At 39.2% G+C, this 14627-nt stretch overlaps 1 protein-coding gene across 2 annotated transcripts; it reads right to left on the minus strand.

Annotated features, from left to right (window-relative positions):
- On the minus strand, positions 1–14316 carry SAR1A (secretion associated Ras related GTPase 1A). 2 transcript variants are annotated; one of them, XM_036928703.2, is made up of 7 exons: positions 14184–14316; positions 10997–11070; positions 10753–10872; positions 10261–10326; positions 6525–6628; positions 3590–3721; positions 1–2400 (listed from the first exon to the last, which is right to left on the minus strand). In XM_036928703.2, exons 2-7 carry the CDS (start codon positions 11052–11054, stop codon positions 2284–2286), a joined length of 597 nt encoding a protein of 198 aa, XP_036784598.1. In that variant the 5' UTR covers positions 11055–11070; positions 14184–14316; the 3' UTR covers positions 1–2283. The 2 variants fall into 2 exon arrangements, with proteins under 2 accessions (XP_036784598.1, XP_057361920.1); XM_057505937.1 differs by having other exon boundaries at positions 10734–10872; positions 14184–14285.
- Positions 14317–14627: the final 311 nt, after the last annotated feature.

Genomic DNA, 14627 nt, shown 5'->3' on the forward strand with positions numbered 1-14627 from the left:
ACAAGTTTAACTTTTTATTAAAATGCTTAGGATACAGATTGACTGTCTTCTGTAAATGACTGAAATAGGACATATATGCACTCTGATAAAACGGAATGAAAAGTATCAATTTATGGAGTTCTGTACAAAAGCTCTGATCTTCACTGTTAGGGGCCAAGCTCCTCACAGCAGCTTCTTTCCACTGTTTTACTATAGGAACAGTGTTTTCTGTGGGGCAAGAAATAGGCTAGTGCCAGCTGACTTTTGAATCTCCTCTTTCTCCAGTGGCCAAAATAAGCCACTTTCACAAAGAGCTGCCCTGTGTAGAATCTAGTTTTCTAGACTGCTACAAAGTGATTAGGGACAAATAGGAAAAAGCACAAAACCAAGAAAACTAACTCGGAAGCCATCATACTTCTCATGTCTCTGGATAAAGAAGTATGGGTTACCTTTAGCCAAAGGAAATTAAAAGTATGCAAATTACCTACCTAGTTCATCCACCATTAGATTTGTTCACTTAATGCTTTAATATTTAACCCCTTTCCAAACTAACAATTTTGTCTTAATCCAGCTATGCTTGCTAATGAATGAAAAGCATGCTCTTCCCAGGTTTATACTTCATTGAGCCTCTGCGTTTGGTGCCTGGCAGTGAAAAAGTATGTTTTCCCAACAGGTCAGTACTGAAGACTAACAATGAGACATCCAACTACAGAACGATACCCTCACCCCCAGAATGTTATCCACACTTCCCCTACCCTCACATTAGAAGCAAGAGTCCACTGAATTTAGTTCAATCCTCTGTAAATAAACACCATCATCACAATTTGCAAATTTGAGGAAATTCAGTTTTGAGGAAATTACCTCTAATCTTCATTTAAAATGAAGACATACTCCCATCTTATCTCTTATCCTTTTATCTTTTACTACAAGGGTAGAATATTGGTTAAGATCATAAAATCCAATTTCAAACATGCATTAAGGAATGCTATAAAAATAATCCTTATCATACTACAGGGGGATTCTGAGGCTTTTATACTGTCCTTACTGACAAGTGATACTGGCTCAAAAGGAATACTTTACACAAAGTTTTTGGACGAGAGTTTCTCCAGCTTATTTCTGGAATGAAGAAAGGCAACTGTATACCAAAAAAAAAAAAAAAAACTGGAAAAGCTACAGATATTAACCTTTACATACCAAAAAAATTGATTACCAATTAAAAAACAGAGCTCATAAACTGTCCAAGAGACCAAATTCTGCAAATGGAAACTTTAAAGCCCAGAGTAAATTTTTCCCCAATTCAAATTCCACAAGTATCAAACTTTTAAGTTCTCAACCCAGAGAATTAAGAGCCCTTCAGCTATTAACTTTGTGACTTTCCTATTCAGAAAAATTTCCCCTAGAATCTGTGCAAAAGTAACTGAGACACACCTGCAGTATATGACAACATGGGAGATGTTCTCAACTCTTATGAGGTTAAAGTCACTTTTATAACTACAGATGAAAAAAGATGCTGCAGGGAGAAATGAAGTTTTATGGCAGTATAAACATAAAGAAATGTGTAACTGTATAAGTAAAATAACAGTAACAACAACCGAGTCCATAATTAACCCCCCTTCTCCATGAACAATCCGCTCTTAACACGCTCTGTGGTGTGGAACGACCCTAGCTTACCACAGTGGGAAACTGCTGCAACTGCAAGGCCAGGGTTCTGCCCTTCCCAGATTCTCTGTGCATGAGGCAGCGCCACCTACTACAGTGCAGGTGGAGAGACGGGAGCGCTTTTCTCACCAACCTGCTCAGCAAGAGTAAGTTTACTTGACTGAGCTCTGGCCTCCAATGTGTGTGCATGATTTTATTATGAAGTATCTAAATGCCATTCAAAAAGTATAGGAAACTCTGGACCAAGTATATTGTGAACTTAGTTATTAGGTGGGACACCAATTACATTAACAACACTTTCTTTAAAAAATAGAATCACTTTCTTTTGAAATCAACCACAGTGGTGAGACGTGTTTTTCTTTTCAGGTGCCCCATGATGGCACACAGCTCTCCCCGGCAAATCCTGCCAGCTTCCAAGTCCCGGGATGCTGACCTGCACCAGCACGTGGGGCAGCATTACCTCCCAACAGTGTGGAGAAGAGCACATGTCACCACTGGGCGATGAGAGAGCTGACAGAGACTCTTGATTTCTCAACACCAGACATGGTTGGAGAGCTTTCCTTGTCCTATTAGAAAAGTTCATGAGGAAGCTGTGAATAGGATCAGTCCAGAGAAGTAAAACTCTTTATTTTCACTGTCCAAACATCAGTCAATATACTGGGAGAGCCAGCGGAAGCCCTCGCCGTAGCCTTGCCTCTTGAGCACACTGCACATGAACACTTCCATGGGACGGGCATTCAGCTCCTTCAGCGTCACATTCCCCTAAGAAGGCAAAACCAAGAAAAGGCCTGTCAGTGTCTCTCTGGTGGGAAAGTTTGCAAGGGTGGTCACAAACATTACTTCCTCCATTTCTCAAAAGCAAATCTAGTAGGGATTAACCATAGCTATGTAGGAGGGCTTCATGCTTTCAGGACAGAATAAGCTGCACAGTTCTACTTCCAGCTTATCTCTGTGAAGAGCTCTTTGAACACCCCAACATTTATCTGGAAAGTTATGACAGCAAGCCAACAAAAAGGCCCCTGGGACCCACAGAACCAGCAAACTCTTTAGTGAACAAAAGAAATCCGGGACTTTTTAGAAGTAAGGATCTCTCATTAACACAAGCATTCAGAAACATACACTAGTAACAGGTTACATGGTATAAATTAAGAATTCATGTGTATGTCACACACATGGAGAAGAGGAGACACTAAATTAAAGGGAGCATTTTTAGAAATAGATAACCAAGAAGAGGCAAGACTAAGGTACCATGTTTAACACTCAGAAAGTTATCACAGATCCCAGAAAAGGAAAAATTTTAAGATTAAATATGCCAAAACCCCAACTGAAAGACCAGGATTCCTATTTAATTATAGCTGATCTACATTTTCTCTCATAAGCATACTTTTCTACAACAGAATTCTCCTTCCAGCTACTGGGCTGGAACTCAGGTTCTATTCCTGGTTTTATCACTGCTGTACAGACCTGAACAAATCACTCTCAGAGTTTTCTCATCTTCAAAATGGGGATAACAGTCCTACCTCCCTCAGCAAGGAGCACTGAGGATAACCCAGTGCTCTGATTTGAATGCTTGATAAGTGACATAAAAAATCACTCTTCTTCATAACTTGAACTCCAGTCCAAAAAGCAATGATTTTTGGCTAAGAAGGGCTCTTTTCAAGAGATTTCTCAAAACTGGATTTGAAAGATGGTTACAAAATTTTATAAATTTTAAGTTCACTTTTTCTGATTTCCTTCATCCTCACATTTCTGAGGAAAATCTCAATTCACAGAAAACACGTAAAAACAGAACATGCTTCTATCTTCAGAGTCTACAAATTACCCATAGTAACACAAATCCTAAGCCCAGTTAAACTTTTGAAAGACAAGTAACAGCTAGATAGCAAAACATGAATGGTTTAAAAGCTGTTATTTTCCTTTATAATAGGTCCTCCGAAGATTTTTCTCTTACCTTTCCTGTGGTCTGTCCATAAAGCCCAAATATCTCACGGAGTTTTTCTTCACTGATTGCATCTGTCCTGTCAATTTTGTTACCCAAAATAAGTATTGGCACATTGGATATTGTTTCATCAGTCATTAAAGCCTAAAGACAAAATTTTTTTTAAGTGAGGAACATTAAGTGAGGAATCTATAAAAGCCCACCAGATCATGAAAACAACTTTGACTTTCACTCGTCTACGAGGTACCAAATGCAAGTGAAAATCGGGTCATCTTTATACCAGAGTAATTAACTAAAAGTTAATCTTGACATTGTGTAATACTTTTAACATTAGGTAAAAAGCCCCTAAAAATTACCTTGAAACTAAGTAAAAATCCCCTATTGGCTTCAGACTAATTGCAACTTGACACTGTGGCTATTTACAAGGCAGCAGAATTGTTCCAACCTTAACTCTGAGCTAAATCACTCAGCCAGACCACCCTTAGGCTATCCACGAAGTACAGTCTTGTCTTAGGAGAATGAGTGCTCTGGCTACAGAGCCTCAAACATGACTATGGGAACTCCCCAAGTGTGCACTGAGTGCCTGATGTGTGCCAAGGGCTGTCTTGGCTGCTGAGAGGGCTACAAAAGGAAGAGTAAGACAAATCTCTGGGACATATCCCTAAAGGGATCTTCATTCTGTGGTCATACATCTGTCGACAAAGCAAGCCAAGTGGATGGTTAAGTGTCACTATGGAGGGGGACAGATTATAAATAATAAAAGACATTCACGCAAGTAAAATGGCAATGTGGGTTTGAGGAAAAGTCGGAGCAAAGATATGGAACCTAAACTGGGCACTGAAGGCGGGGAAGGATTTAAACAGCAGGGAGGAAGAAGGAAGAAAATAAGCAATGGCTTTAGAGTAGGGGAAGAATTCAGAAAACTACATAGAGTGTGGCGTGGCTGGATCAAAGCACTTACGGTCATGTATAGTAAGTAGGATGGGAAAGGATGACCAACATTACGGTGCCAGTTTAACAAGGTCGCTGCAGTAGACCCTAGAGACTCCAAATCCAGAAATTATTGGATAGAATCTATACTTCTGTACAATCAATCCAAATAGTATCCATCTGTGGTGCTCATGTAAAAGATGATAATCTAGCCTAAAATGGCATCACATAATGAATAGCGTAGGAGGCATTTTGGAGAAAGAAGTGAAGAGACTGACATCCAAAGAATAAGACAGACAAAAGAGGAGTCAAAGCTGGCAGAGATTTCAAGTCTGGGAATCCAGTTCTCACTGACAGGAAAAGCTAGGAAAGGAAAGCAGTGTAGAAGGGATGAAGCGGGATATCCTTTGATCATCTTAAGTTCCAGGAAATGTTACACAAAATCAGAGGAAGGCTGTCATTCATTCATTAATATTAACAAAGTGGCAACTACGTGTCTGATGCTTTGCTTTGTGTAGGGGTTTGCCAAGAAATAAGACAAGGTCCCTACCATCTAAGTTCACAGTCTGGTGGGAGCAGTCTAAGAAAACTTACAGACTCTGATAAGGTGGAGAGTCTTACTGTCTGAGAGGTCATCGAGGCCTTTCTACATGTGGTCATACCTGAACTCTAAGATCTCTTTAACAACATTTTGAAATTTAACTTCAAGTAGGGGTAAAGGGCAAGGGGAGAAAGCCAGGCAGGGATAGTGACTTCTGCATACTCAAGGAAGGACAAGGTGTTCTCACTGTTTGGAATGTAGTTCAAGGTAAGCAAGAGGAAATAAGCTGAAGAAATAAACAAAGAAAAGATCATTAAAGATATTTTGTGCTATGTAGAAGATGTGGATTTTATCCCAAAGGTGATAGAGATCTAGTAAAGGGTATTAAGTAGGGCAATGAAAAGGCTGAGAAAGTTCCTTCTAGCATTACAGTACAGGACAGGGTGGTGGTAAAATCTACAGCAAAAGTAATGGTAGGGAGGATCATTGGTAGGTGGAGTTGTCTAGCAGGTATGAGGCTGGAGGTCAAGAGTGGTTTAAAACAAGAGAAATCCAGTTGGGAGTCGCTGGCATGTGGGTGGCAGATGAAGGAGTGGTAGTAGCCTGGACCAACCTGGGACAAAGTATATTCCCTGGGGACACCAAGATTTAAGGGCTAAGCATGGGAACAGGTGCTTGTGAAAGACTCAGAATTATCAGCCAGAGAGAGTACCAAAACCAAGATGTAAAGGGGAGCTCAAAGAAAGTGGTCAGAGCCAAGAGATAAAGAGGATTGCCCTATAGATGATTCTACATAAGACCAGAGCTGTATATTCAAGAAACATACACATAAACTTGAAACAGATTCAAATTGCTAGGAACAGAATGCAGACAGTTATAAATCAAAGAGAAAGAAGAGACTTGGGATGAAGCAGTTTTATAATAAAGGCAACGTTATAAAAATTGTCAAGCCAAAAATCCAATGTTAAGAAAGGAGAAAAACTTGAATCAAGTCCTTAATAGAATCAAATGCTGCACATGACCAAAAGTGACGACTGAGAACAGATCATTAAGGTCTGACAAGTCATTCAGTACAAGGGTGGGCATGCACAACCTGAGAATGCAGATTCAAAAATGTAAAGAACTCTAATATCTCTTTGAAGATTTCAGTATTGCAACACTTCATAAAGAATGACCACACATGATACAAGAAAGGGAAAGACATTAATTATGCTAGGAAAACTGGCATACACTGGGGAGTGTCCTGGGAAAATTGGACATAGAGTCACCCTATGATAGATATAAACAAAGTTATTTTACTCAAGTTCCAGCTGAGTTTCCTTAGCACATTTGAAAGCCATGCCTTAGATTTCAGAACACTTGCTCCCTGTAACTAGGACTTTCATCAAATGTTATCTGGAATGATTAAGTATTGGCACTACTGAGCTACATTCCTTAAAGAAAAAGAAGCCAAGAAAGAGAAAAATATAAACCTACATTAAGCTCAACTTTGGATTCCATGAGGCGAGGATGATCTGCACAATCCACCAGAAAGACAATCCCATTAATTGCTGGGAGATAATTTTTCCAAACCCGACGTGCTAAAAGACAAAGTTTGTGGTTCTATCAATAAAAAAAACATCTATTTTGAAACAAACTAATGGTCTATAAAGTGGGCAAATCTTGGTCATGTTTCAATAGCACTAAACTCCATACGGATTCTCCAAGTCCTAGCCATTATTAAGTCAAAACGAAGTCTGACTTTTGAACTAAGTTTGATTTTTTTAAATTGAAAAATCAAGGTTTTCTGCCTGATTTCTGAAAAAATGCAACATCTGGCATCCCATGTCTACCTACCCACAAGCCAATAATCATCAGGACCTGAGCTGCTCCTTTAACATGATGTCTGGGCTCCCCAGTTTGCCAGTTTCCACCACTCCCTACTGTCTTACACTAGTTGATTTCACCCACTTAAATAACCTACCTTGCCCCTGAGGCCATTTTAGTTTGCAACCTTTGAGTTAACATATCGTGACACAAATTACTGTCCACATAACTTTAGTCCCAAAGTCAGTTCCTAACTAACCAATGTGTAAGTGTACTGACACACTCACCTGCCTCAGCCCTCAGGGATACTGGGCCTGACAGGTGACCGATGATTTCAGGCCAATTACCTCAGTCTCCTGTATTTAACCCAGTGTGCCCTGTTAATTTTATTGTTTATGACATGAAGTGCTAATGGTTTGGAAAGCAATGCTTTAATTATAATTTTTTAGCCATTCTTTTCCAGTCCTTTCAATGGGATAAATACTGAAGCATCTATATCAAACAGTCAAAAATGGTTATCTCTGAAGAGTGAGACTGAGAAAGATAGGTTGGGGGAATTTTCACTTTTACCTTCCATGTTTATATACTGATTGTAGTATACTGAGTTTGTTACATGGAGCCTGGACTACTTCTGTAAGTTAGATTTTTAAAGTTATAAAAAAAAAAAAAGAAAAGAAAAGGAACTTCTAATTGTATAGCAGTTTAGTAGCTTCTGTAAAACAGTAGCTAAGTCACTATGAAAAAAGTTAAGTAAACGCTCCTCAAATATATATACATCAACACATTTCCTTTCTTACCTCTATCAAAACCTGAAAGCTAATTTATCGCACTAAATAACACACATTTCCTAGTTTAGGTGTCTAAAAACACCTACACCTAATTACAACCCTTAAATAGAATTCGTGCCTCATATCAAATTTACCGAGTATCATAATTCTTCCAAGTGGTAAAGATACCTCAAGACAAATGCTGGGCATAGAAGCCACAGGGCATAAATATGCAAAGAAGTAAAAAGCTAACCTTTTTAAACAATAAGGCTTCCCTCTCACTTACCAACTTCACATTTCCCTGTATGGCCCCAGAAGATGACTGGTTAGCCAGAGACGGGTAAGATTCCTCAAGGGAGGAACAACCTAAGACAGGCACAGTCGCAGGGGGGCCATCAGGTGAGAAATTGGGGATCAACAGAGGTGAGGCTTAGAACCTCACCCCCCCTGTTCTGAGAGAAATCTTCTGCATACGTGGATGTTTTATTGCCCTTGTCTAGCTTGGATTAACACATAGTCTACAGGCACACACCTGATCATCTACATTTGCTCTCTTACAATACTAAACTATGTTTTCTACCTTTATCTTGTATCTACCTACCACTTCAGCATTTTATTAAAAATAATAATAATAAAGAGAGAAATGTGGTATCCACATATAAATCGAGTATAAAAACCAAATGAGTATTCATATTTGAACTGTTTAGAGTTCATAATGCATGAGCAAAACCGAAAGTTTCTGTGATGACTCCCCTTGTACTGTTCACTATGTAACTTATTCATTATGTAAGAATTTGTTCTACATGTAAGAACTTGTTTGTTATGCCTCAGAAGATTGGAGACTGACGAAAATTAGGCTTGGGGTGGATTAATGATTGTGCATTGAGCATTGACTCCCCTATACAGAATTTTATTGTCGTTAACAACCATTTGATCAATAAATATGAGAGATGCCCTCACAAAAAAAAAAAAAAAAAAAAGGACAGACTTCCAATGGTAAAATAAATAAGTAACCGGGATGTAATGTATAGCATAAGGAATATAGTCAAGATATTGTAACAGCTTGGTAGGGTGATAGCTGGAACCTAGAATTATGTATATAAATGTTCTACCACTGTGTTGTACACTTGAAACTAATGTAATGTAATACTGTGCGTCAACTACCCTTCAATAAAAAATAATTATTTAAAAAAAAAAAAAAAAAAAACACCTACACATTCTGCATTCTCCAGATGGTCTTGGTTCTGCCTATATATGTATTATCACCGAATTTAAATTTGTAAGCTGTTACAAATCCTTTTGAAAGAACTGAAAAGATACCATACACCCCTCCCTACCCAAATGAAAACAATACAAGCTCATTATAGAAAAAAGTGAACAGGATAACCTATAATTCTCCACCAAAACACATCTACTGCTGATGTTTTTATAAATTGTCTTTTAATCTCTTTTCTGCACAGGTATTTTATGTGTTGTGATCATATTGCATATATGACTTTGTAGGAAATAAATATTAAATGAATTAAATAAATGTAGAATGTTAATGAAATCACTGCCTATAAAATCATTTGGATCACTTCTCAGCCTACTGACTAAAATTATTTGGCTGAATTAACATTACCACTATTTTATTTTTTTAACTATACTTTTGAAAAACTGCATTAGATTCAACCTAATACAATCTTCAAAAAGGAAACTTCTCAACTCAATTTAGTAACAAATAAGTAAATTTGACATAATTCCAACAGTTTTTTTCTACCTTCCCAGAAAATTTATTCCCACATCTTCAATGTTTTACTTCTAAGCCTACTCTTGCCAAATGTAAAGTGAGTGTCCATTAGAAAAAGATGCCCCAATTTGTGTATCTTTAAAACACATACAAGACTCCTGATATGAATCTGAGAACTAAACCTGAGTTTGGCAAAACTGAGTTAAGGCAGAAAGCACTGAGAACAACGTTGAAGACAATGTTCCACCACCTGCCCCAAATGTATAGAATATATAAACTATCAATTTAGAGTGGTCTCAAATAGTCACTACAAGCTTTGACAATGCACCTTTTGAAATTATGTACAAATAATAACAATTTCCTATATAGTCACACTCCACTAAATAAAGGATATAAGAGAAAGATGATTAAATTTGATAAGTGATAGTATACTGGACCTTGTTCAAGAGGAACACAATAAAGCAGGTTATTGAGACAATTAACAAAAAAGAAATATATACTATAGAGTAGATAAAAATAAAACTTCCTGGGTTTGGTAATTATTATGATTATATAAGAGAATATTCTTATCCTTAGGAAATACACATTAAAGAATTAAGGGGTAAAAGAGCAAGATGAACTAAAAAATGTTTCAGGAAAAATAAATATTAATATATATTATATAGAGAGGGAGACATACATCTGGGCAAAAGGTATAAAGAAATGGAATTCTCTGTTCAACTTTTGACAAGTTTGAAATTATTTATATATAGTAAGTGAATAAAACAACTTTATTATAGTAGTAAGATCTCAGTGCTAAATATAAGCAATCTAAAAGGTAAAATGACACAGTGCTTAAAAAAATAAAAAGAGGGGCACAAAATGAACCGTAAGCCAATACCATCTTTTCACTGAATCATCCATCTCTTACCTTGCTCGTGCCCACCAAGATCGAAAGTTGTAAAAGTCATTCCAGCAATTGTCAGCTCTTCTGATGCTGAAAAATTGTCAAAGTAAAGAAATAAGAGTCTCATCCAACAAGGCCCAGCTACCAGTGTAAGCCAATAGAAATGCAAACTTTAATGAAGTTTTCATCTTGTAAAGAAAAGGATACAAGGTTGAAAACATTCTTAAATTATTCTAAAAAGCCCAGTTTCCTTTTCTCCAAGTGTGTGCTGCTTCTTTAGAAGCACATATGAGAGATGTGTCTCTTTACAGGACTAATGAGGACAGACAGTGATGAAGTTCCAGAGGTTTAGATTTATGAGTATGTGACCTGTGTGTGTCATAGAGGGTATGTTTTTCAAGTGAGCTTTTTTGGGACCTCAGTCAATTAAAAAAACCACATCAATTGGGGATTCATCCTCAAACCCTGACATTGACCTTCAAATGGCAAAAGATCACCTGGTATTTTCAAACCTACTCGGATGTAATGTTGGAACGTGTTGGCCCAATCTGTCATCTTTGAGCATGTGTAGAAGAGTGGTTTTGCCTGCATTGTCCAAACCCAAGAATACAAGTTTTCCAGATTTCTTGTAGAGTCCTAAAAGAGAAAAAAATTTTGACATAATTTTGCCCTCCACATATACCAAAGGGTGCTTGTATTTAAATTGTTGGAGGAAATGTACAAAGTTTGACACTTATATATTTCAAGGAAACGGCTTTACCTAGAAACTGGAGCACACTGCTGAAGCCATTGTAGATCCACTCAAAGATGAAAGACATTATTAATGCTCACTACCTGTATGAAATATGAAAGTGGCAAACATTAGCTTTCTGAATGTTAGCACAGTTCTAGGGAAGTTAGCCCTTATTCCCTAGCCCTGATGCACGTGTATTAGTCCCATGTTTTAGGGCGTAAGAAAGCAAAGGATTTTGCAGACAGGAGGGAAGTTTCTGTAGTATTTGTTTAGCCCCCACCCCTTGCATCTTAACTTAAAAAAAGAGTCGATACCACTGTTTTGGAGAGCCACGAAGAAATGAGAATCCTTTCATAATGTGAACAATCAAGCTTAACCCATTTTACAAATATTGGATTTTCTTTAAATATGAATACTAACTCAGGGCATAGCAGTAGGTTCCTAGCCAGACATATACCTTAATTAGTAGTGATATTAACACCACTTTTCCCACTGCTTCCCATAGGGAAAAAAAACAAAAGATGACCCAAAGCTAAAAGGTCTACATACAGTGGTAATAACCAAGAGTACTGGTGACTGAATGAAGTTAAGAAGGTAGGATCTAAAGCCAGTGGTGGATGTTAAGGTTTTTCAGAGTCAATATTTTCTGGTCACACTGAACTTTTGTCTCAGTGTCTCAGATTTATACAGAAAAAAGGACAATTACTCCATTTTCACTCCTCTTCTGTCAATAAGAGCATCTGAACACAAGGGTTTTTATTAGATGTGACCAACCACTATCAAACAAAACTTTCACTAAGTTTTTGTTTTTTAAAAAAGTAAACAAAAGTTTAGTTACTTTTACTAGTGGCCTCTAAAAGTTATCCACAAAAACCTACCTATAGTCTTCATTCAAAGAATGCTAAATGAAGAAGTTGAAAAAGGGAGGGAGTATATTTTAAATTTCCTTTTCGTCCAATTACTAGGGATTTTTAAAATCAGACCTGTGGCCTGACCTATAAACTTTAGGGACTGCATAATGCTTATTTTCTATGGCTCTTACCATGCAGGGCCAAATAAAGTTTGGGAGCTTGGGTAGGAGTGGAGACTGAGGGCAAAAGCTTTTATAGAGAGATAATAAATGAGGGTTTCTGTCCTTTTCATAACATCAAAATATGTTTGGCAGAAAGACATTTAGTGTGATAAAAAATAGTTTTGTCTGGAAATTCAGTCTATACTCTAAAAAGTTCAATTACTTAAGTATACTTACAAAGCTCCTTTGCTTAAGTTTCCATGGTAGGGTAAGTAAAAGAACAATGTTCCTCTTGTCTGCAAACCCCACAACCAGTCATCCTTCCCTACTTTTCTCAGTATACTACTCAGACCCACTCTGATCACTCCTTTAGAACCTAACATATATTTATTTGTACTACACTGGTTTGCAAGTCAGTACTTTACAGACTGTAAAGTTTTAGAAGTATTCATCATTTTAGAAGTATTCCCAATAAGACGAATGCTCTGAAGGTGACAAGGGAAAACTTACTTTCAAGGAATTTTTCATGGAAAGTGAACAACTTTGATTTTCCAATTAATTTTTCCTTGACATTCCTGCTTTAAAAGTCCTATACTTCTTCCCTCCAAAACGATCTATTGAGAGTGCTTGAAGAAACTCTTAAGATGACGTTAAAAAATAATAACCTTATTGGACCCAGAGTTGCACTGTATTGCCACCTAAAGTTAAGGAAATAACTTTTATGGCCTCTTCATCTTTGAGATCTTAGGATTTGTACCCCCTCATGAGTAGTTTTACAGTGCATACAGCGCCTGCACACACATCTCATTTCACCCTCAAACCAACCCTACCCAAGTAGGCGTCCTTGGCTTCAATAACAAGATGAGGATGCTAACACTCACGTTAGCTGGCTTAGCCAACACTGCTCAGCTGAAAAGGTGACAATACCAGGACTTAAACACTCCTCTTATTGTCAAAGACAAGCTCTTCCTGTTAATATATAAAATTCAAATCCAAATCACAATACTGCTTTTAAAGAGATATAACGCCCCCTTTAATCCACCAACCACACAGATGATCATGTCAGAAAGTTTTTTTCCTTACAATCCATTACATCTTTTGAATGATATATTAATAACTAGCATTCTATTTTCTATCTTTGATCCACTCTACAATCTTATGGTACTTAACCACAAATAGAGTACTCTTAAGAGTTAAGGGCTCTAAACTACCAACAAAAACATTGCCGATGTACCCAAAACTAAAATTTGCAAATGTCAGGACTAATTCAAATAAAAGGAAACTAGGCTGATGATCATTAGCCATTAAGAATCTATGCATGACTTCTTATACATACTCAAAACTCAGAGCAACATTGACACACCATTCCACACAGATTTGGGGTAACAGGAGACCGGCTCTTAACTACGAAACCGCTTAGCTGCAGAGTAAATATCAAAGGTGAACTCCACTGCAAAGCTCCATAACCCCGCGGTCACAACCTAAACAGATTGATTGAGATAAAAAAGAAAGAAGACAAGAGCAAGGGAGAATTAGTGCCTACCCTAACAAGTATAATCCTGACCTCTCGACTAAAATCGTGAAGATACCATTAACCCATACCAAATGCAAACTAAGTCTATTTTCTACTCACTTAAGAGGGGGGGAAAAAAGCGAGGGGGGAAGGAGAAAATACGGGGTTCGACCCTAGACACCAGACAACACAGAGCCTGAAGGGGAGAAGGGAGTCCTGGACTAGAAGCCAGGAGAACGAGTCCAACCCTCACACTTGCTGTCTTTGGGGGCTTGGCCAATTCACAGTTCCTTGGCGAGCCTTAGTCCCCGAGTTTGTAAAACAAGGATAATCAAGGTCTCCCACCCACCTCACCGAGGGCTGTGAGGCTCTTCCGAAACAGGGTATGCGAAACCGTTTCGTAAACTGGAGCACACAGTAGAAACAAGAAAACTGTTATTCCGCCCAGCAGCTGCAAAGCCCCAAGCGGAATGCAGATCGACCCAATACCCTAGAGCACAGCAGGAGACGGAGCAGACCCGGTCTTGTCGGCCCGTCCCCGCCCAGACCAGCACCGCGGCCCCACAGAACCGCCTGCGTGTCACTTCCCCCCACAACCCCGCCTGCGCCGGCCTCCGTCCCGACACTCCCCGCCGTCGGCCCCAGCCCCTCCGGCCCCGGCTGGCCCACCGCGGCCCCCTGACTCACACAGCGGTAAAGGTTCCTCCGGCGGCGGCGGGCGGCCTCGACCCTCCCTCAGCGCACACAGCCCAACAGCTCCCGGGACCGCCAGCCACTCGCCGGATATACGTAACAACTCCTCCCCCCTGGACTTCCGGGCAGGTGCTCGGCCCCGCCCCTTCGTAGCGTCAGGGCGCTCTGCAACGCCGGCGCCGCGCTACCAGTAACTCCGGTCGCGGAAGGGCGGTCCTCAGGCGTGACGAGCGCTCGAGAGCGGGCCCGGCCTCGCCTCGCCTCCTCCCATACCTAGAGCAGGACGAATGATACGTGGCAGCGCCGCTGCTCAGATGGTGGGTGTGAGTCTTTGAGTCTCGCGATGGACCCAGACGCTTGGCATCGCAGCTTCTAATCCGGCCGCTTTCCCAAACGCGCGGGGAAAAATCAGGCATGGCGACCAACGGTTAGGCAAGATT

Source organism: Manis pentadactyla, chromosome 8 (assembly GCF_030020395.1).
Source record: "Manis pentadactyla isolate mManPen7 chromosome 8, mManPen7.hap1, whole genome shotgun sequence".
Classification (NCBI taxonomy): domain Eukaryota; kingdom Metazoa; phylum Chordata; class Mammalia; order Pholidota; family Manidae; genus Manis; species Manis pentadactyla.